The 22,147-nt window shown below is 39.0% G+C and overlaps 2 protein-coding genes across 4 annotated transcripts; both read left to right on the forward strand.

Moving 5' to 3' along the window:
* Nucleotides 1-582: 582 nt before the first annotated feature.
* slc5a5 (solute carrier family 5 member 5) lies at nucleotides 583-14,546 on the forward strand. Its single transcript, XM_079350676.1, has 17 exons — nucleotides 583-773; nucleotides 1,589-2,020; nucleotides 2,333-2,398; nucleotides 2,862-2,913; nucleotides 5,526-5,593; nucleotides 5,818-5,972; nucleotides 8,184-8,324; nucleotides 9,438-9,567; nucleotides 9,797-9,885; nucleotides 10,788-10,900; nucleotides 11,523-11,593; nucleotides 11,904-11,990; nucleotides 12,350-12,546; nucleotides 12,859-12,956; nucleotides 13,119-13,201; nucleotides 13,378-13,461; nucleotides 13,559-14,546. Exons 2-17 carry the CDS (start codon nucleotides 1,655-1,657, stop codon nucleotides 13,673-13,675), a joined length of 1,917 nt encoding a protein of 638 aa, XP_079206802.1. The 5' UTR covers nucleotides 583-773; nucleotides 1,589-1,654; the 3' UTR covers nucleotides 13,676-14,546.
* A 2,849-nt stretch (nucleotides 14,547-17,395) lies between these two features.
* On the forward strand, nucleotides 17,396-22,023 carry cluap1 (clusterin associated protein 1). Of its 3 annotated transcripts, none has more exons than XM_079351364.1 (13): nucleotides 17,396-17,502; nucleotides 17,965-18,030; nucleotides 18,139-18,250; nucleotides 18,483-18,567; nucleotides 18,655-18,834; nucleotides 19,079-19,174; nucleotides 19,540-19,623; nucleotides 19,730-19,863; nucleotides 20,043-20,184; nucleotides 20,442-20,514; nucleotides 20,620-20,730; nucleotides 20,894-20,943; nucleotides 21,700-22,023. In XM_079351364.1, the coding sequence occupies exons 2-13, from the start codon at nucleotides 18,009-18,011 to the stop codon at nucleotides 21,868-21,870; spliced, it is 1,260 nt and encodes a 419-aa protein (XP_079207490.1). In that variant the 5' UTR covers nucleotides 17,396-17,502; nucleotides 17,965-18,008; the 3' UTR covers nucleotides 21,871-22,023. The 3 variants fall into 3 exon arrangements, with proteins under 3 accessions (XP_079207490.1, XP_079207488.1, XP_079207489.1); XM_079351362.1 differs by having other exon boundaries at nucleotides 17,416-17,502; nucleotides 17,968-18,030; XM_079351363.1 differs by lacking the exon at nucleotides 17,396-17,502 and having other exon boundaries at nucleotides 17,525-18,030.
* The last annotated feature ends 124 nt before the right edge of the window (nucleotides 22,024-22,147 follow it).

Here is a 22,147-nt window from a genome sequence, read left to right on the forward strand (position 1 = left end):
ATCTACACCTGGAATGTTGAACCGAAACCTCATCTTTCTGTGACCTCCCACAACTGTGCCCTTAGTACATGCTTCTTAATATGCTTCAATAGATAGATAGATAGATAGATAGATAGATAGATAGATAGATAGATAGATAGATAGATAGATAGATAGATAGATAGATGTTGTTTGGTGAAACAAGGGTTTTAGCAAGAGGTTTAAACACTTCAAAAACACAACTGCACATCACAAACACTTTAGATGCGGAGCACCATAAAGTGACACCGAGTTACACTTTTTCGCTCTCTCGTTGGTGAATGTTTTGTTACATTTGAAATTGTTGTTATTGCACATTTTTCTACTTATTTGTCTACTCATTTTGAAAACATAGGCTATAAAATGCAAATGTTATGGAGTTGCATCACTAATGATTTTATTATGACATCCAAGGGAAATATCTTAGCCTATATGTAGGCTAGTTGAGGATTGCAGATTTAGCCACTCTCATTCTCAAACATGTTCTTTAATTCCCTGCACTGCAGCCGATCCAACTTCCTGTCTCACCATCCACCTGCGCCAGTTCCACGCTCAGCTCTCACTCTCACACGCCTTGTGACACCTCCGGTGAAGAATCACAAAATGCATAAGGTACAGGTTATTATTTGCAGGAGACGCGCAAATCCTGCCCGCGCATTCTGCTGAGACTTCGTAGCTGCTCAGGTATAAAAAGGTTAGTCAGCGCATTCCTCTAACACTAAGAGCAGACCACTGGATTGAATGGAAGAACGAGGGTGAGTCTTTTCATGTTTTTTTACACTTTTTTTCTGCAGTTATCTGCTTTGCATTCGTCCTGTGGAATCACTATTCTGTTTCTTACACATAGTCTCGCTTCATAATTTATTATCTAAAAAGATAAAAACGTGATGCGTAGCGTTTTATTAATAAGTTATGGAGGGCAGAGAACTTTTTGTTTAAAGTTTAGGTTTTTTTTTTAGGTAAAACCTGCAAAGTACTCGAATAAGTTACGCTACTTAAAAACATTTAAAAAAATAAAGGCCCTTTGTTTTAAAATACTGACAGCAGAAACAAAATATAGCCTACAGAAGGTAATAAACTATTTTAAAATATATATTATTTACAGTCTTGTGACAAAGAAGAAGAAAACAACAGGGGGCTTTTTAGAAAGTTTTCAAACCGAAATGTCAAAATAAAAATGTGTTTATAACAACGATTACAATTTTAAAATAAAATTTGAAATGAATGCTTTGATACATGTAATATTACATGTATTAATCATTGAGCATATTTTAAAAAACAGTCTTCCTGATGACAAAGTTAAAACAGTCAATAGACCACTCCTAATAACTCTATACACAATATATTTCACAAGCCAGCATGACCATCTTGCTGTTCAGGTTCAGCAGCACATCAGCTATTATCGGTTCATATTATGTTTTTTCCTAAGTGTGTTTATTTAATGTAGACACCTGTTATCCCACTGAAGAGAAGGACATCCTATACAGCTACCTACAAAAGTAAACACACATTTTTTTCTAGATCATTTGTGGTCAGGTCATGAATTGTATATTTGTCTTCACTCTGACAGATAAAAAGAAAAAAAACATCATTCAGATCAAACAATCCAAAAGGAGGAGGACACTCAAGTGAAATAATGGAGGAGCTGACAGTACGAGAACCATCCACGGTAGGCTTCGTCGTGGCCGACTATGCAGTCTTTGCTGCCATGCTGTTAGTCTCGATGGCCATCGGACTCTTTCAGGCCTTGAAGAAGAGCCAAAGGGAAACCACAGCAGATGACTTCTTCACAGGGGGTAGGAGTCTGCCGGCAGTGCCGGTGGGGCTGTCGCTCTGTGCCAGCTTTATGTCAGCAGTCCAAGTTTTGGGTGTTCCCTCTGAAGCTTCTCGTTACGGATTTAAATTCCTCTACATGTGCCTCGGGCAGAGCATCAACTCTCTGCTGACAGCATACCTTTTCCTGCCTGTTTTCTTTCGACTCGGCATCACCAGCACCAATCAGGTCATATTAAACTTTCAATTAATACACCCAAACACAATATACACTATACAGTCTTTAGAATAACTCCTAGGATTTGAGAGATACAATAGAGTATACTTTGTAATAGAGAAGAATTTGATTTGATTCCTTAGCGAAAAAAGACATGAGATGATTTATCAATGATATAACTTCAGTAAAAGTAACTCCAACCCCTCATGGTAAAAAAATGGAGGTCTGACTTGAAATGCACCTGTGGGTTATGAAACACGTTGAGTGTAAGATTTGAAGAATGATGAGGGATGTCTTATAACTCCAGCCATCTGTCTGTCACAGTATCTGAAGTTGAGATTTGGCAGAGGGATGCAGCTGTTGGGGAGTGTCCAGTTTCTTGTTGCGACGGTAAGACGGGTGTTATGGTTCTCTGTATGGTTAAACACCACATGCTCATTAATGTCACAGTTCTTGTTTTTCGTGTTAATATTTGCTTTGGCCCGGACTCACAGTTTATTTTGAGGGTTAAATAAAGACAGACTCTTCTCCAAACTTAGTATGAAGTCTCACTTACAGTAACCCTATGTTTTCATTGTCCTGTTCACATATTGTACCCATCGGTGGGTGGGTTTTTAATCTCATTTAAAGAGATTTTTTAGGTAGTCAACAAACACACTATCTGGTACATAAACTTTACATTTTTCATTCTTATCATTTTCTGGAGGTTTAAATTGCTGGGGTCAAAATGACCCCAAAGGTCAAAGGTGTTAGTAAAATGTGTAGATAACAGGAGGATTAAATGTCATGACTTATGTTTTCTGTTTTGCTTATTTTGTTTCCTTGCTTTCTTTCCTTCCTTCCTTCATCTTAGCTGCTTTACACAGGAGTTGTCATCTACGCACCTGCCTTGATTCTCAACCAAGGTAGGATTGATCACCTGATACCCAACCTGTCTGTCTACATTAATAAGATGTTTTCATTCTTTTTCACATTTTTGTATTAAAAAAAGAAAATCTGAATTCTTCAATATTTGATCCACACATCAAATAATAATTGGCCTTCGGCGTCAATTCTAATTGTGAACTGTGTATCAGACATTTTGAGCATAAACAGGTAACATCTCATCCAAGGTCAAGCAAAAACAAGAGAAAAGCTTACTGAGATCAGGATGCAACAAATAACTCTTTCGGCAAGGTTTATTCTATGTAGATAAGAAACTGTGAAAGTGATATGAAATGTCTTTCTGACACCTGTTAAAGTATGTAGAAGAGTTTACCAGATATTCAGACAGACTGAACATGGATAAAACACTGAGGGCCTGATTCACAAAAGGATTGTGCTGCTTTTGTGCCGGCTACACCTGGGAAACGGAATCATAAAGACACTGTCTTAGTAACAAACCCCTCGTGGTGGGTTAATTGCTGTCCTCTTACTATGAACATAAGAATCATTGCCTTTTACTGTCTTATTCATAAACTGGTTAAAACAACCACACACAGTTGGAGAAGAGCCTAAACAAAACTGCTGAGAGCTGTTGTAACTGTGCAGCAGTATTCATAAAAGGTCACATCAGTAAAAACTACTTTTTATGATGTATACTGTATATATTTATATAACCAGGGACATCTAGGGCTGTAGACATATCAACACTTAATCCACCTCTGTGGAGATGGTTTGTAGCCACACAAGGGCATTTTTATTCCCAAGTTTGACCTTGATAGCTCCATTCAACAAAGAAGTTTTGTTGAAATGGTGAGACTAATTTGACATCCTGACAAGGGGTCTTGAGCCTTCAGCCGTACAGCCCCCCTCTCTGAAACTCTCTCTCACAATCCATCCGTGACATTATCTCTTTCCCCACCTTCAAATCACAGCGGAAAACACACCTGTTTAGGTCTGACCATGCACTCCTTACTGATGCTGTTTCGTTATGTAGTTGATTGTGTTCACGTTTGATTGTGTTGATTTTAATGTACTGTAAGATGACCTTGAGTGACATGAAAGACACCCATAAATAAAATGCATTATTATTATATTATGATCATTTTTCGAGTCTGGCACAAAAATAAATCCTGAATAAGTTTCCCCCAATTCATTCATTTTATGTGGACAAAAAAGCTTTTTCAGCACGAAAGCAAAGCGTTGCACATAGTCATGTTGCAAACAGTTTTTTTCTTTCCTTCTAGACCCAAATCATGAGAAAACTGTACAAACCAGAATAACTTAATGGGGATGTTTGCATCAGGACATCATTAGCATTTTATCATTGTGACTTTGAGACAGATTTGATGGGGGAGCAGATAATGTTCAGTTTTTGGAGGTCCCCTGGGCTTCAGTTTTCCCACACTCAGCAACACTAGCTTTAGTCATCTGTGTTACGATGTAGCATACATCAGCAGAGTTTGTTTGGATGAATGGTAATTACTTTTAAACACACACCCATGTTAGCATTTAGTACTAGGTTCATTTGAACATAATTTCACAAGATCACAGCTATAAAGAAAAAATCACACCCCACCTGTGACTACTTGGCAGCCAAAAAGTAAAATCCATAATCATTATATAAGTATTTAAAAATCACGCTCTATCGACCATGTGCATATTCAAAGTTTTGAATAACATTTTGAAAACAGCATTTGCGAGTTTAGTTAGCTTGCAATGCTAGGTTTTCAAACGTTGCATTCTTGAATTCATTACTGCATCCTGCTAATAAATGTATTTAATAATCTTGGTTTACATAACAAATTGATGCACAATGGATAAAGCTTAGTATTTGCCTGCTCAAGTCTTCGCCCACATCGGGGGTGGGTGAATGCCAAGCTGTGTGGCAGGCAAAGGTGGATGTCTAGGCATGCTAATCCTTGGTAGTGCAGACCCATTCCTGGAGCGTGTTGGCCAGGGTGGCCCTTTGTCACAGATTCTGCTTGTAATTTTCATGGGGGGAAGGATCTCAAGGCGCAGCCAGGTGGAGGTGGAGGAGGGTTTCCAGTTTGGGGGCCTAAAGATCTCTTCCAGCTTTTTGCAGATGATGTGGCGTATCGTGAGTATAGTGGTGGTTTGCCTTTCCTTGTCTATGAAGCGGCTGGGGTCAGGGTCAGCACCTCCAAGTCGGAGGCCATAGTTCTCTGCCAAAAAATAGTGGATATTGCTCTCTCCGTGGAGGGAGTGAGTTCTTGCTTCAAGTGAAGGAGTTTAAGTAGTGGGGGATTGAGCGGATTGGCTCATCGTCTGCAGGTATGAAGGCCTTGTGCTGGACTGTTGTGGTAAAGAGGGAGCTTAGCTGGAAGGCACCAAATAGTTTGCATGTGCATATATCCCCTCTGACCTGGGAATGCCTCAGAATCCCCCTGGAAAATGCTGCTGGGGAGAAGGAAGTCTGGGTTGACTTACTGCACTTGCTGCCACGCGACCCGACCTTGGATGAGGGGAAGAAAAAGGATGGGTGGATGGATGCTCAAGGCTTTCATCACTGTAAAGTTTGAGTTTGGATAATGCTGTTCATACTCTTTTTCAGTACTTTTTTCTTTCATTTCAGCTATTGGACTCAATATGTGGGTATCTCTGTTTTCTACCGGGATCGTTTGCACTCTATACACCACACTGGTAAGGAACTAAACAGGCAGGACTAGTTTCTGTTAAGACATTATTCACATGGCGCAACACCAGTCCTAGAGATAGGACATTGTCAGAAACCCCCTTTACAATCACAATGCAACAAGCCACAATGAAACTTCAACCTTGTGTTAGAATGACTTTCTCAAGTTTTTAACAAACTCCAATACTTGTATGTTTTCCCATGTGTCTGTTTCTTCATCCATCTGTTACAGGGGGGCATGAAAGCTGTGATATGGACTGATGTATTCCAGATTATCATCATGTTCTCAGGCTTTGTAGCCATTTTCATACGTGGAACAGTTCTGGTTGGGGGTCCTGCACTTGTACTGGAGATCGCCAAGAATGGATCACGCATCAACTTTGATGAGTAAAAAATACTTTTCTTGATCTGTAAATCCACACATAATAAATGGGCCCAAGTGCTTCAAATTCTGTAATCTAATCTTATTGCAACAACAACTCACACTTTATGTTATCAAGTACTATGATGGTGATGCTTATAGTTAATCAAAAACATAATTTCAGGCAGTAAACAAAATAACAGTTCTTATTTTGAAATTATAGGTCAAGGTCCCTTTTTCAGCCTTTGTTCACACTCCTGATATTTTCTGCACAATTTGAAAACATTCAGATCTTGATTTTTTCAGAATATTGCTTGTACAATGTATGTATCCCAGAAAATGAGAGTAGAGAGTATGAGAGTGTTAAACACTCATGTCAGGCAATCCATACTGTGTCCAATCATGTTTGACCCCTGAAGTTTGTTTTACTAAAGTCAGTGCTCTTTACTCTTCTTCTTTACTCCCCTTGCATAGTTCACACTGTAACATCTGGACATTATGTTCAATTTCATTGCATTTCATATTCAAGACCAGAAGTGTTCGAGAGCCATATCTGACCAAAACAACTCAACATAAGCCACAAAGTCAGTAAAGCTGCAGTCATGTTCTCTGTGCTTATTCTGAGGTCATGTTAATAGTTACCCAAAGGGCGCTTCATAATGGTGTAAACCCTCATGTGTCACTGCCAAACATAACTGACATGCTTGAGGTGGGTGCAATGTAATGGTTTAAAGTCCAGCTTCCAGCTAGTCAGTAGAGTGACTGAAAGTTAGGCTAAGACAGCATTACAAGCAAGGCGGCTGCTGCCAATGAGCCTCCGGAGTCAGATGGCTGACGTCTCTCCGGCTTTGCCCATTAATATTTACAGTGTATGGTGCAGGCCAATGAGGGACTGGGGAGGTGGGGAGCAATCATGCTTTGGCACTACTAGGACCAGTTGGTCCTAGTGTGAGTACTCCCTTGTTGGTTAGCATGTGCAGGAGGAAGAATAGTCATCCATAATGGTAACTTTGTCTGTGTAAATACCACAGCAAAATGAATAAGGATGTTTGTGAAAGACAAACACAACTTACACACTCACACTATTGATGTACGTGTGGAGAGCAGTAAAGTGTAATGCAGAGAAACTCTCTCTATGTGAAACATCATAACTCAGCCCTTGTTCTATCATGTGGTAGAGTTTCAATTGTTTTTTTGACTACACACATGACTTTTTTTTACATATTAATCAAGCCAAGAAATAAAAAAAAAAAACCCTGACTGCCTTGCTGTAGTGTCGACAGGAAATCTGTTACAATTTCTGTTACAAAAAACACAGTTTACACGATACTCATTTGATGGAACTTGTCTGAAAGCGTTCATGTGTTTGGCGCAAACTCAGCATTGCTGTAGACATGTTGAACGTATGTTGTTTAAACTCAAAATTACTATTCAGATCTACTCATGTACTTAAGTTCACTCAAAGTGTTATCTTAGCTTGTTTAAACTCAAAATTACGGCACACCCCTTTTTAACTTATCCAAAATGCCTCCCCATTAGGGTTTTTTTTTCTACATGCATGAACATTTTAGCTATGTTAACCATGTCAGGACCTACAAAGAATCTTCTGGCACCCATTGTCAAAACCCAACAGGAAGTCCGTCAACATTTTTTGAATGTATAAATAATGACACTTTTTAAAAAATATTTAAAAGGTTTATTTTTGGGCTTTTTTAAGCCTTTAATGATAGGACAATGGATAGAGTTGGAAAGTGGAGAGAGACATGCGGTAAAATTACCACAGGTCGGACGCGAACCCAGGCCGCCTGCACGAGGACGGCCTGGGACAATACATGGGAGCAGATGCGCGCTGCCGCTGCGCCACCGGCGCTCCTAATAATGACACATTTTTGCATTCTCAGGCTTCCTATTTTAACATACTTTGAGACTGTTCATGCAATCATTACCAACTCAGTGTCACTGAGACATGCACAGGGTGCCTAGGGTGCTCCTTCATCACTGCTTGCGGTTTTAATGTTCAGAGTTGACTCCAGTTGATCCTGCAAGATGGTTTATATAGACATAGAAAATAAAATAGTAAGTTAGACTTTAGGTTATGAATTTGATCACACTGTCATGTACAGCGTATCACATGCAACATATAACCTTCTACCTGTTCATTTCATTTGTTTCTGTTCTGGTTTTAAAAGTTGTGTTTACACTTGTTTAAAAATGTTCTCATTTCTCATTCTCATTAGTTTTGACGTTGACCCGCGTAAGCGGTATACCTTCTGGAGCTTGTCTGTCGGGGGCGCACTGGTTTGGCTGTCCATGTACGGGGTAAACCAAGCCCAAGTCCAGCGCTACATCTCCTGCAGAACAGAAAAAGCGGCCCAGTGGTGAGTGGCTGATCTATGTATCATTCCAAAAGGCTCTTGTTCTTGAATATGAATGACACTAAACACAGAAATATAAAAGTATGGAGTATATAGCATGTAGTAAAGCTTTAATTTCACCTAAAGTACATGTTTCTGAAAAGACAAATACAGAGTCTGCTCTAGCCTTACTTACAAAGAAAACCTGTGTCGTTAAGCCAATCCACTTTTTAATACAAGTTAATACCCACTGCTTACTGGCGTAAGAGGAGAATGTTTGTACCTGGGAAAGTCTTCAATCATCTCACTAAAGTCTAAACAAATGTCGTAATGTACCGTAAGTGCAGGTAACATTTGTCCATAGCCATCCTCTTTGAACTTTTAAATGTGCTTGTTGGATTTTAAGTCAATGACAAGTGCATTGAATTAGAATTCATTGACTGGATATACTATATGATTGATTAGAATGTCTTCAATTTGGTATATATTGGATTCAATACACTGATCAATCAAGCATGCACTGCCCTCCACAACGAAATGAATCTGCTTAAGCATGCTCTCACTAAAAAAACAACAACAATCAAAGTGGACAAACAGAAGGTATTGAAGCAGGTTGTGCTAATAATTGTATTTCTATTTCTAAGGCATCTTCTGGTGCGTTTTGTGCGTTTTGTGCCTGGCCTCTTCTTCCCCTTCTCTGCTGATCTCGTTTAAAGGAATGACTCCTAATCATAATAGATGGAAACAAGTTATGACTAAACTCAAAAAGTGTAAATATGTCTCAGCTGTACTTTGTTTAATGTGATAATTAGCAAATGTCAGCATGATAGCATCATGAAGTCAGGCGGCGAACATGATTAAAGGCAGAGTCCAATATATCATTGCATACACAAGTTATTTGTTTTAGGAACACAATATTATGTATATATTACGTCTCTTAGTCATCTGCTTTACATATAATGTAATTAAGACACATTTTGATATGAACTTGATTTGTTTCTTGTTTAACATTGAGAATAATGAGAAGAAACATGTATTCTCTGCTATCAGACACTTGTTTTTAGATGTGTTTGCATTGTCTTGTTCCTATAAACATAATCGTATTACCCTAAGAACGTATTTTTTTAATGATCGCAGGGCGTTGTTTGTGAACCAAGTGGGCCTGTGTCTCATTGTGGGCAGTGCAGCAACATGTGGCATCGTCATGTATGCTTATTACATCAACTGTGATCCATTGAAGTCTGGGAAGATTTCGGCCCCTGATCTGGTATAGAAAAAAATCCTTTTTTTAAATACTTTATCCATCAATTAAAGTCTACATTTTTATCGATTGTTCAATATGTTAACCTATACCTCAAATCTTTATTCAGTGTATTTTATAGATTGTCAACGGGATAAAAATGTTCCTTTTAAATGAAGTAAAATTGTAAAAGAAAGAAAAAGAAGTTGTTTTTCTAACAAAGGCATTTGATCCCCCCCTCTTTATTATCGTGTAGTATATGCCGTTCTTCGTGTTGGACATATTCAGAAGTCATCCTGGCTTCCCAGGACTTTTCCTTGCCTGTGCATACAGTGGAACTCTGAGGTATTTCAGCTTTTGTTTTATTGAGACAGGAAGCAAGAAGTTACAAGTAATTAAGATCTCTCTTATATAGCTTTAAGTATTCTTTTAACTTTTGTTAGAAATGTTTGCCATGTATTCCCCACTACTTTCCAGAGGGAAATACTGGACTTCCTCTTCCACTAATTGATCTAAAAGCTGTGGTTGAAAATAACTTTTCAATAAAAACAAAAGTCTGATATCTTGCAACAAAAAGCTGAATTTGATGCAAGCTCCTCATTTAATTTTCGATGACAAGAATTTATACAAAGACATACTGTATATTCCTGTCAAACTATTCCTGTCCTAAATTTCCTGAGGGAGTCATCCCAAAGGATCAATAAAGTTTAGTCTAAGTCCTAAGTCTAAGTCTAAGTCTAAACAATTTGGATCCTTTTACCAGCTATGCAAAATACACTTTGCCATGATATTCTGATGATGATACTACACCTACAGTATATCTATAAACCCCCTAATTATGAGAAGAGTCAATTCTCTCCGTCTTTTGCCTGCTCCCATTGTGCTCAAACAGGCCATTTTGAGATTTTCCCTTTGTGACATCACAGAGGGTAGTAACTTTTACTCCACACATAGTATCTCACAATGTTTTTAAAGTTATTTTTCATTACGGCGCTAGGTGTGTTCAGTTTATAGGATCCACATTTTAAAACGGGATCATTAGAAACTGTGTTTATTAAGATAAACATTGAATCTCTGGAACTTTTGAAGTAATACTTAGATTATTTTCAAAGATTGCCTTCTAGAGGGGCTTTCTGACAGGAAGTCACAGAAGTATTTGAAAGTGATAGAATATGGATGGTGTATAAATCTGCATTTGTAGTATGCAATGTAGGAAAGCTGTTGACCATGTGTGTGTTTTTCCACAGCACAGCCTCCACAAGTATTAATGCGATGGCTGCAGTGACGATGGAGGATCTGCTGCGACCTCACCTGGTTGGTGTTACCCAGAAGAAATTAGTCCTCATTTCCAAAGGACTATGTAAGTTTTTCTATAATAAAATAACTTGTTAGCCTACTTAGTTAAGTTGTTTTTATTGCATGTCAACTTAAACATCAACGTAATACTATATGAAAACAAATAATGACTGCTTCATTTATGTTTGATCAATCCTCCTGAAAATCCTATCACAGCACCTTGTGAGATTTTGAAACAACATGGTTGTTATTGCAGGAGCACTCTTGTGAAACATCTTCATCTTAGTAACACAACGTGCCCACACATAGTAAGAACTGTCATTTGTATCAAGACATCAAGAATAAACTGTATAAAGATACAGAGTAATCCTCTCGGACACGTTACAAAGTAACCCTTTCAAAATAGAGGTTCTTAAGTCCCCCCCTGACATGCACTGTGCAGCAGCCAGAGTGTAAAGCCTGAATTCCCCATCAGAGAATAATATAATATGTAAAATAAAATCAGCCCCTGAATTCACGCCTCGCTGAACCCACAGAACTTTAGTTCCTCATAGACGCATACCTATTTTAACAATGTTGTAACCTTTAAACGGTATATTAATTCATTGAGTTAATAAAATAGTGAGACGATGACTCAACTACTTTTATGTAACAACGCTTGCAGTTATTTTCATTTTGTGTTAAAGCATTCCTGTGTGGAGCTGGTTGTATCACTGTGGCTGCACTTGCTTCCTTTCTGGACTGGGGAGTACTTCAGGTATAATGTTTATGACATAATATTTATTTCAACTTTTACTTAAATGTATTCACGCTAATGACCTTAATATGAACACTGTCTCAATCTTGTGTCGACCAACCAAGAAATGTCTAACTCTGGAGCTCCAGTTTGTCATGTAGTGTCTTGATTGTGATTGCAGTTGCTGCTGTGACGGTGTAATTTCCTGCAAAGCATTAATAAAGTCTATCTATCTATCCAGTCGTATTTAGCTGATTTCCGAGCAGCAAGGCTTTAACGCAAACAGTATTTATTTTGCTTTTCTGTAACTGGCCATATGTGCTCTGTTTAGGGATCGTTCACTGTCATGGGCGTGGTCAGCGGTCCATTACTAGGTGTCTTCATTTTGGGGATGTTTATCCCAGCAACAAACAAACTTGTAAGTGATTTGACCTGTCCTGTGTTTTACTCAGCAGTTTGTTTAGTCCCTTTTTCAGATTACTCTGTAACAATTGTACATAATGGACTGTAAATCCTACAAGTAGAAGCCACAAGGACTTTCACAGGACTTCTAAACTTTTGGAAATCTGTATTTCTTTTTCTGGAAAACCAGAAAACCAACGTGAAAAAAACAACCTCTAAAGTTAGAGATGTCTTTTGCTTTTTGGTCAATATTGATCTTAATGTAGTTGACTTTTCCAGACACACACATAATATGTAGTCCTCACTCTTTAGAGCAAAAGCCTGATTCAGTCAAACGTCCTTGTCTTCTGCAAAAAGCTGTGCTCGGTTTTTCAGGGGGCATTCTCTGGAATATTTGTGGGTTTCTGTGTCTCTCTGTGGCTGGCTGTCGGATCAACCATTTACCCTCCCAGTGAGCAGACCATGGGTGTGCTGCCCAGTTACTCAGGGGAGTGTGGAGTCAGCAACATCACTGAGAGCAAGATCCCTGAGTTACCTTCCATCTCCATCCCGCTTCATCCCAACAATCTGGGGTCAGTGAGTTCAAAAAGCCCTTCACTGAGATCAAACTGTTTAAGTTGTCTGCAGTGGTTACAGAGATCAGTCCTGATAGTCGTAATTTATTTGGATTAAAACAAACAGAAACAAAAATTAAATAAGATTAATAAATTGCTATATTAATGTTTGTTTGCACAGAAATGTGATTAATTAGGCATGCCTTTTATAATTGCTCTTACCTTTTACACTTACAACGTCTGATAAATCAGCCTTAACATAGAATAACACACCTTGGAGCAATTAAGATTTAAAAAAAGATAATCAAACCCTCTCTTTTCCAAAACCAGGGGCCTGCAAAACTTTTATTCCATGTCCTACCTCTACTTCGGTGCAATGGCGACTAGTTCTGTTGTGATCGTGGGGGTGATTGTGAGCTATGCAACAGGTAAGACGATGAAGAAGAAGACAAGAAAAGTGCTGACACAAGTGTTCTCTGACACTCCTACAGTACAGTTAACGCACATACAGTTTCATTTTGTTATTATAAAACAAAGAGATGTGATTGAACTCCAATGGTCTGTTGGACTTATTGCATTATTACACACAGGACCAACCAAAAGGGCTAATATAAAAGAGGGCTTGCTATGGTGGGATCTGAAAAAAAAGATAGAGGTTCCATCAGAGCGCAGAGTGAGTACTGTCTCAAAGGTTTATGACCTTGTCTTTTCTTTTATTACAAACATAAAGTAGATTTATAAGAAAGTGGTAGAGAAGGATCTACAAGATGAAATAAACGTGTCTCATGCAGCTTATGTACAGCTTTCAACATAAACGTGATATGTTGTGCAATGTTGTTTGTTTTTAAGACTGAAACAGTGTCCAAGAGGTGTCCCTGTCCTTTGCGCTATGCATGCTGGGATACTCTTAGCCAGAATAGCAAGAATGACCAGGTAAAGAATGAAATAAATCTGTGATAACTTGAACAAACACTTCAGTGTGTAAAGTGTGTAAACTCAAACTTAATTTTGAAACCTAAATCTCTTGCAGGGAGACAGTCTGAGAGATAAACCACAACGTGTGCCTTTGAGAGAGCTGCATAAAGAAGACAGACGAGACGAAGAAGGAACAACAGATGACGTTGTTAGATTTCCCCTCACAGTGTAGGAGTCTAAATAAAGAAACCTTTAGGTGAACTGCTTTAACAGTAACTAAACCCTTCTTTCCTTGTTGCCCACTGTGATTCATATTTTTATATTCTTTAAAACACAACTTTTTTCCTGAATACCTTTGTAGAATGAGAGCCACCTTTCCCCTTTGGCAGCATGTGTCAGTGGCTTTTTCCTTAATTCAACTCTTCCTTTAAAAAAGTGTGAACCACATTTGGAGCAAAATCTAGGTCATTAAAATCTATTTCGAGAATCTATTGTTCAGAGTTTCATAAGATAATTAAGGGATTAAGAACGGTGCCAGGGAGCGTTATGAAATACTTTCAGTAACTATAATTCTTCACAGGTGAATGGCTCTTTCATCAGAACTTTCATGCTATCGTGACCTATATCTGCAGTAATGCACACCTGTACTTCTGCCAGCCTCAACAGATATGAGAATGACAGTCTAAGGTGAACTGCATGAACAGTGACATAGTTTTGTGTTCTGTGAACAACACTTCCTTTCAAGTGGAAAGTAATGGAAGTGTGCTTTCATAAGTTATGGCTGGGAGTAACTTGTGCCAATAAGACTTGTCTAAATAGGACTTATATAAATAAATGTGACATATTCCTGTGGATGTAAGAAAACACTATCAAGCTATCAGATGCCTTTTAACCCTTATGTGACGAAAGGCAAACTAGCTCCTTGGTTGTTGCTCATCCAGTCTAAGCACCTGTCGCACGAATATGAATAAGATGCATTGTTACAGCACATCGTTTGACCTAATTCATCATTATCTGTAAATCGATTGTATTATTTTGGTAATTGACGTGGTGTGGAGTGCATCTTTCTATTTCTAAAGTGTATTAAATATAATTTAAATGTTTCTTTGAGGTTGACCAACAGTTTAACAAAAACACGTTTTCCACAATACACGTTTTTCCTTTGTCTGAGACTACAATATCATTAAAACCCCATTATATTATTGATGGGATAAGCTAAAACTGTTTATTATAGGAATTTACAAGGTCATTAATCATTTCCTGATAAGTAATTTGGCCTTTGCTGTTCGAAAGCTAGTGGTGGACATCGTAATAATAATGGCAAGTCTAAACTTAGCGAGAAGGCTTTCAGAAACACAGCTGCAGGAGGACATTTCATTACAACCCTTGGTTGTTTCAGGATTGTTATCACTGGGAGGGCTTCCTGTTATAAGAATCTGTATTAGAGTTATAATCACATTACATTTCCTGTTTCCTGGGTAAAGCTGCAGAAAGCTGCTTAAACAGTTCACTGCAGCCAAGTCTACAATGATTGGTTTAAGTCTGACAATTGCTTCCGTGTATTTCCCTTAAGATTTTAAACTAAATTATACTAACAAAAATAACATACTAACCAACCAAGTTCCTCAAAAGCTGGAGCAGTGTGTAAAATGGCAAAACACTGAGAAAGGATTTTTGATTGAAAATAGCTCATATAGCAAATCAAATGCTAAAACTGAAAAATGGAAATGCTTTGAGAAAATGCTGTGCCCAATTTGAATTTGAGGCAGAAAATTGGGACAGTGGCTACAAAAGAAAGTAAAAGTTGTACATTTGTTTAAACAACACCTGAAGGTACCTCAGTTTAGGTTAGCCTAACTGGCAGCAGGCAAATAACATGAAGATAGAGTCTGGAGAAGGGTTTGCCCCTTAGCAAAAGACTGTGTCTGCAAAATAGTGCAACAATTTAAGAACAATAATTTACTTTAAAATATTGCATAGACTCTTGGGATTACAACGTCTTCAGGCTCTCAGATGGACCTGCATGAAAAAACAGATGCTATTCTGAAGGGAAAATCACTGCATAGACTCAGGAACACGTTCAAGAACTATTGTGTGCAAACAGTTCATTGCTGCTATCACACATTTGAGCTGAAACTACCATTTAAAGGAGGAAACTGTAAAACATATACAGGGAGGCCTCCAACTTCTCTGGGTCCAGGCTCATTGAACAGGGGCCACTGTGAAGATGAAAACTTTCTTAAGGTCAGAAAAGTCAGAATCTGACTTTCTGATAGGAAATCCTGGATGCCCATTTTCTGGGCAATCTGGCTTGTTTTCAGTGCACAGTTAGAACATTCAGCATCCTTGAAGGATAATGGGGTTACATTGGTCTACATGGATAACCTGCATATTGGTGAACGCTCCATAATACTGAGCAATATTTATGTCCCAGAGCTATTATACTGCCAAATACACCACTTATTTTTCAGAGAAATCGAGTTGTGTAATGTGAATACATAAAGTTAAAAATAATATTGGGAACATGCGGTAAAATAACCAGAACCAGAATTACCCTCTTGGGGATTAAAAGTACATAGAATTGAACATAGATTTGTCTTGTATTATAACATCTGTATAAAGGTTTATAGATTTTTTTTTTTTTTTACTTAGGTCCTGCCAACTTTTCCACATCAATTCTCATTTCACAGTTGAAATAACCTACTGCGCTATGGGGTTGTGTAAAGCTTATCGATGCATATAGGCGAATACTGACACCTGCTGATGATTAAATGTCACTCCAAGTATTCACACATGGCCGATATCCATGCATCATGGCCGCCAGATACAAGAAACAAATATGTACCAGAAAGACCTCATGTTAAATGATGATCATTTATTGCATGTTTTGTTCAATATCTCACCCATTCTCACTATACAAAAGTAAGCATTACATTTCTTCACACGTTACCATCCAGAACAAAGTCGTAGGCCAAGCGGAAGGCCTGTCTTTCAAATGTGATTGCACTGTCCGTGCACATTGTCTGCTCCCTCTCTTGCCCGTTCTTTCACCCGCTGCTTCACCACTCCTCTGCGGCCCTGTTTGAGTCCTCGTCCGCTACAGCACAGTCCAAGCGCTGCACACCGGGAAGCGCCAGGTCCCTTTCATTAAGTTTCTCCAGAAAGGAGGAGAGCAGCCTTTTGTTTAAATGGTCCGTCAGGGTCCTTTCCTCTTCGACCCGTTCCTTGACGACATGCTCTCCCGACTCCACTTCTTCCGCCTCGGTGTCCGCGCCGAGCTGCGGAGGGGCCGACTGCTTGTTCAAGGACATGCCGCTCGAGTGCTCGCCCTCCCCGGTCTGCTGTTCCGTCCAGCTCCCGGCGTCCGCCCCAGATTCTTCCGTCTCCATTTGTGATATCAAAGTGGTTTGCAGAGCAGCATTTTCCAGCTCCTTCAAGCGTTTACTGTGGAGGCCACAGGCGGGCGGTTCATTTCCAGTCGGGCTGTTGTTGTGAGGAGACTCACCAGTTTGCTCCATCATGTTCTGCGTCAGGAGAGTTTCCCATAGAAAAGAAAGACGTCTGTGGCGCAGATTGTGAAGTGTCCCCTCCCTGTGGCCACATGTGTTACTGCGCCATTATTTGATAAAAGTAGCCGACACACTGCAGCAACGGATGCTCTTTCCTGTCCAACAAGTTCCATGTGTTCACAACTCATTTATTAGGTGAAGACAACGTAGCGATAGCCCAGTTTCCAAATTTTCCAGTCATGCATGAAAATATTTCCTCCAACTGTCAATACTTTATATTGGAAAAGTAAGACATTGCAGAGAAGCTCACATAAACATCCTCATTAGACCCTTACGGCAAGGTTGCTTTATTTTATATTTCGACAATAATAGAAAATAAATAAATAAATAAATTGCAGATGATGTCACTATTTGTAAGTAATTTTGCTAATCCTTTTGGCTTGGCCGAGCTTCCGTAGAGGAAACATAGGTATTGGTTACCATGGAGACGATCCATGGGAAGAGGCGGAGGTGAACGAACATCTAGCTAGTTCAGATACTACAACGAAAGGTAAAAAACAAACAAACCTCAATCTCAAACTAATAACAATATATTACCATGTTTGCCCACTGTCTATCGAGTAGCAAGGAAAGTTTGCTCTGCTAGAAAGCTTATTTTCTCCAGCGTTAGCTGTTATTTCGATCATTTCAATGTAGCCACAAGCTAGCTAGTCACCGCTGCAACGTCAGTGTAAACTCCAGTTATACTGATATTACTTTTATCCTGTCGGCTGATAGTACAACATACTACTGATATTCAATTTAATGTTAAACGAAGGAATCTGTGTTTAAAAGCTTGATGTTTTTACCGGGCTACTTGGGATTACCTACAGTCGATGGTGTTAAAATGTATGATTACAGACCAGAATTATTCTGACTTTATCTTCCAATGTCTTCCCATTATTACATACTATTATGCAGATTAATGTGTTCGGTTGTCTTTTAATATACTGTCTTTGTTTTGCTGTTAGAGGAGGAATCAGTGGATGTCTTTCTTTCCAGTCTTCATCCGTGAAAATGTCCTTCAGAGACTTAAGAAGTAAGTGTTTGCTCGCACTTGATCAATACCCATGATATCAGCTCACAGAGACCTGGTGCTTGTGTCTATACGGAACAGTGATCAGGATTGCATCCATGTATTTGTCAGATTTCACAGAAATGATGAGGGCGTTGGGCTATCCGCGGTTGATTTCCATGGAGAACTTCAGAACTCCAAACTTCACTTTAGTTGCAGAAATCCTAATATGGCTCGTAAAAAGGTTTGTCAGTACTTCCCACAAACTTCTTTTTATTAAAGCTAAACTATCTGATAAAAGATTGTTTTTTTAATGTATGTATAGTCTCTAAACATTTTTTGCATACATTTCTTTGGTTGTTAAACTGAAAATGTGTTTCACAACATGTTGTTGCTTCATATGCCGATCTTGGCCTGTCCCCTTTGGATAAGAAGAAGTCTATGTTTACTTTAATCTCTTTCTCCACTGCATACAGATATGAACCTCACATGGATATCCCCACTGATGTTGACACAGAGTCCGACAGAATATTCTTCATCAAGGCTGTTGCCCAGTTTATGGTGATGTCTGTTTTTAAAGTTGTGCTGAATGTACAAATAACCTTCAGAAGAGTTGCCTGTCTTAACTGGTGTCTCTTGTGGATGCAGGCCACTAAGGCTCACATCAAGTTAAACACCAAGCGTCTCTACCAGGCTGATGGCTATGCAGTGAAAGAGATGCTGAAGATCACCTCAGTACTGTACACCGCAATGAAGACCAAGCAGATGACACTGGGGGATCAAATCGAGGAGGATAACAGCAAGTTCAAGTTCGACCTCGGATCACGGGTGAGATGCTCTGTTTGGTTTACACTATAATCTAATGTCTGGGTTGGTGTTTTAAGTTCAAAACAACTCTATAATAAAAGAGGAGTCTGCGACAGAAAAGTTACACCAAGTAACATTTAGACTGAGTCATTGTTCGAAAGTACAACAGATACGTTGAGGCAAATTCCACATAGATGTGAATGTGCAGCTGACGAAATATTTTTATTTACTGCTCATATTAGCTTTCACTCTGTCTTCTCTTTAGATTTCAGATCTTAAAGCAGCTCGGCAGCTGGCATCTGAGGTCACCTCCAAAGGAGCGTCTCTGTACGACTTATTGGGAAAAGAAGTGGAACTAAGAGTGAGGGAAAACATTGAATACTCACACACACACACACACACACACACACACACACACACACACACACACACACACACACACAGTTTGAAAACAAAAAAAAGTTAAAGGTTTTTCTAGATTCAAAATTTTCAAATAATACAAAAAATAATTTCTCATGGTCTTTTAGTTAGACCCAAACCAAATAGAAAATGATGTAACCCTAAACATTTAAGACTTTGTGCTGTGATTTCATTTATGCATAGTAAAACAAAGCTGCTAGTCTCAGATGATAACAGCCGTATTACACAAGTGCAGTCATTGTGAAAAGATATCAGTGACGGTAGTGCAGAAGGTTTCTCTATCTGAGGTTTCAATGTCTTTTCTAGGAAATGAGAACTGCAGCTATCGCCAGACCTTTGGAGATCAATGAAACTGAAAAAGCCCTGAGAGCTGCCATCAAGGAGGTTTTGGTTAGTATTAACTCTTTTAACCTTCACCTATATATTCACACGTGACCTGTTTTTACCGATGCAGTGGTGCTTAATCTACTCGCGTGCCTTTGTGTTTATGACAAAGGAGAGTGTGGAGAAGACCAAAGACATGCTTAGTAACGTTGTTTCTGATGAAACAAGTCTGGATGCTAAGATTGAAAAGAAGAAGCAGGAGCTGGAGAGGAATCGGAAGAGGCTTCAGACACTACAAAGTGTCAGGTCAGTTCACAACCTGACGAGTACCAAAAAAAGGCATATTATGTGATGAGTAAAGTAAAAACAACAACAAAGTTTTTTGTTCCTCCCAAATTTTAAATTGGGCATCTGCGAACAAATCTTTGCCGTATGTGTCCTTTCCTCTGAAGTGCTTGTCTTTTGTTTCTCTTTTAATGTTTTAGGCCAGCCTTCATGGATGAATATGAAAAGATAGAAGAAGATTTGCAGAAACAATATGAAACATATGTGGAGAAGTTCAGGAACCTCTGCTTCCTGGAGTCTCAGCTGGATGAATACCGTAGGCTGGACCAGGAGAGGTTTGAGGTGTGTGTATATGTCACGGACACCAGTCAGCGTCTGATGTTTTATTATGTGTCTATAATGGAAGTGCTTGTTAAGCACATGTTGTGGTGCCTGTTGTCATATTTCTGTATAAATCCAGAAGACAATGGGAATAAAATGGCCACACTGAAGATGTGTGAAACATTAGCGTCCCTCTTCCGTTCTTGTAAAAAAGATAACGGCTCGGTAATTAAAATTCAGATGGGATGAAAGTGTTTGTCTGCTTCTTTTTGTTGCAGGAGGCTGAAAACACAATGAGGATGATGCAAAACAAACTGAGGGAGGAGGAGAGGGATCAAATGAGGAGTTCTTGTGAGACACCAAATTACAAACTGAGCAAGCAAAGCAACAATCACAAATCATAACCCCAGTTTGTGATAGCAGATGCTTTTTATTTTTAAACAATGTGTTCCGCAGTGAAGGACGAGGACTCCGACATGGATGTTCCAGAGGATGAAGGTTCAGACAGCGACATGGAAGTGAATCGACCTTCCAAGCCGAGGCCAACACGAAACGGAATCATGGCAGGTACACAGTCCATGTCTTTAACCATTTTTCTTATTACAGAAAAAAAACAAAACAGTTTTCTGTGGTTCTGATTATTTTTATGTGGTCAGCAAAAATAAATCAACACTAAACGTATCCGCAGGATTTCATATAAATGTAAATGTTGCCTCTATTTGCACCATAGGTCGAGGAGGCAGATTCATTGGGAACATGCAGGGTGCTGATAGCGAAGAGGTTAGTACTGCAAGAGCGAGTCAAGATTCTCCTTCTTCTGTCCCGTCTCTCTCACTACAGAATGACATGCTGTTAACAGTGCACCTGTTTAATTTTATGATCAGATTTCCTTTTCACTTTGCTTCTGTTCCATATTTGACTTTCTCTGTCACACACTTGTGTTTTGAAAGTCCGCTTTAGCTGTTTCCAGACGGTCGATCCCTTTTCTCAAAAGGCAACGGAAGGGAAAGGTTTGTTAAGGAATCCACTCTCCTAAAACTCCTAAAACTATTCATCTACTGAATGTATTTAAAGGAAAAATCCATTCTCCAAATATTTGACAGAGAGAGGGTTGTTCACACAGGACGAGGAGCAGACCCTCAATGTAAACCCTGTGTTCTGAAACTCCATTCTGCTCCACTGATACATCTGTGGGTGTAAATAATATTGCATTTGGGCCTGTGTAGATGTAAGAACATCCTTATGTTGAAGTGTTTGAACTGGATTTTTCCTTTAAATTAGGTTAAAGTGGTCCCTTTAGTTGAAGTGTCCCAGTTTAGTGATTTACTGTGAAACGAGGTCTGGACTGGGCTTGTTTCCATTACGGCCAAAGAGATGGTTTGGTAATTAGATCCTTCTGTCTGATGTTAATGTGAGACATTAGATGCCTCTAAGTTAGAATAAAAAACGTGTGCGTCCATGTTGTATCGCACATTGTGTGGTCAGTAATTACATGAGTGAATAAAGTCGATACCTGCTTGCTACCCCCTGTTTCAGACTGAAGACAGTGAGATTGATGTGGATGAGGATGACGAGGAAGATGAGGAAGAAGAGGAGAGCAAGGATTTGGAGGATGACAGTCTGGAGGGACCAGTGTCCGGGGGTGCTCGCCCTTCCAAGGGTGCTATGAGACCTCCTATTATGGAGGAGAGTGACAATGACTTCTGAGTGTCGAATACACACAAAAACAGGCTCCATGAACTCTCATTAATCATAAACTTCAACCATGTTGTTATTGATGCATATTTAAGCATAAGCACAGTTCTTGGTTTTAAATATGTGTAAACTGTTTATATGAATAAAATCTAAACTACGTTAGTGTCTGTGTCTCTTGACTGAAGTCTGACAGATGCATGTGTTATTGACATTAAACAATGACCTGTGTATACATTTTTAAAAATTAACCTATATATAAATAGCATATAGTTTTTCTCATCCACTGAAA

The sequence above is a fragment of the Symphodus melops genome (genome assembly GCF_947650265.1).
Source record: "Symphodus melops genome assembly, chromosome: 8".
Taxonomy (NCBI): Eukaryota; Metazoa; Chordata; class Actinopteri; order Labriformes; family Labridae; genus Symphodus; species Symphodus melops.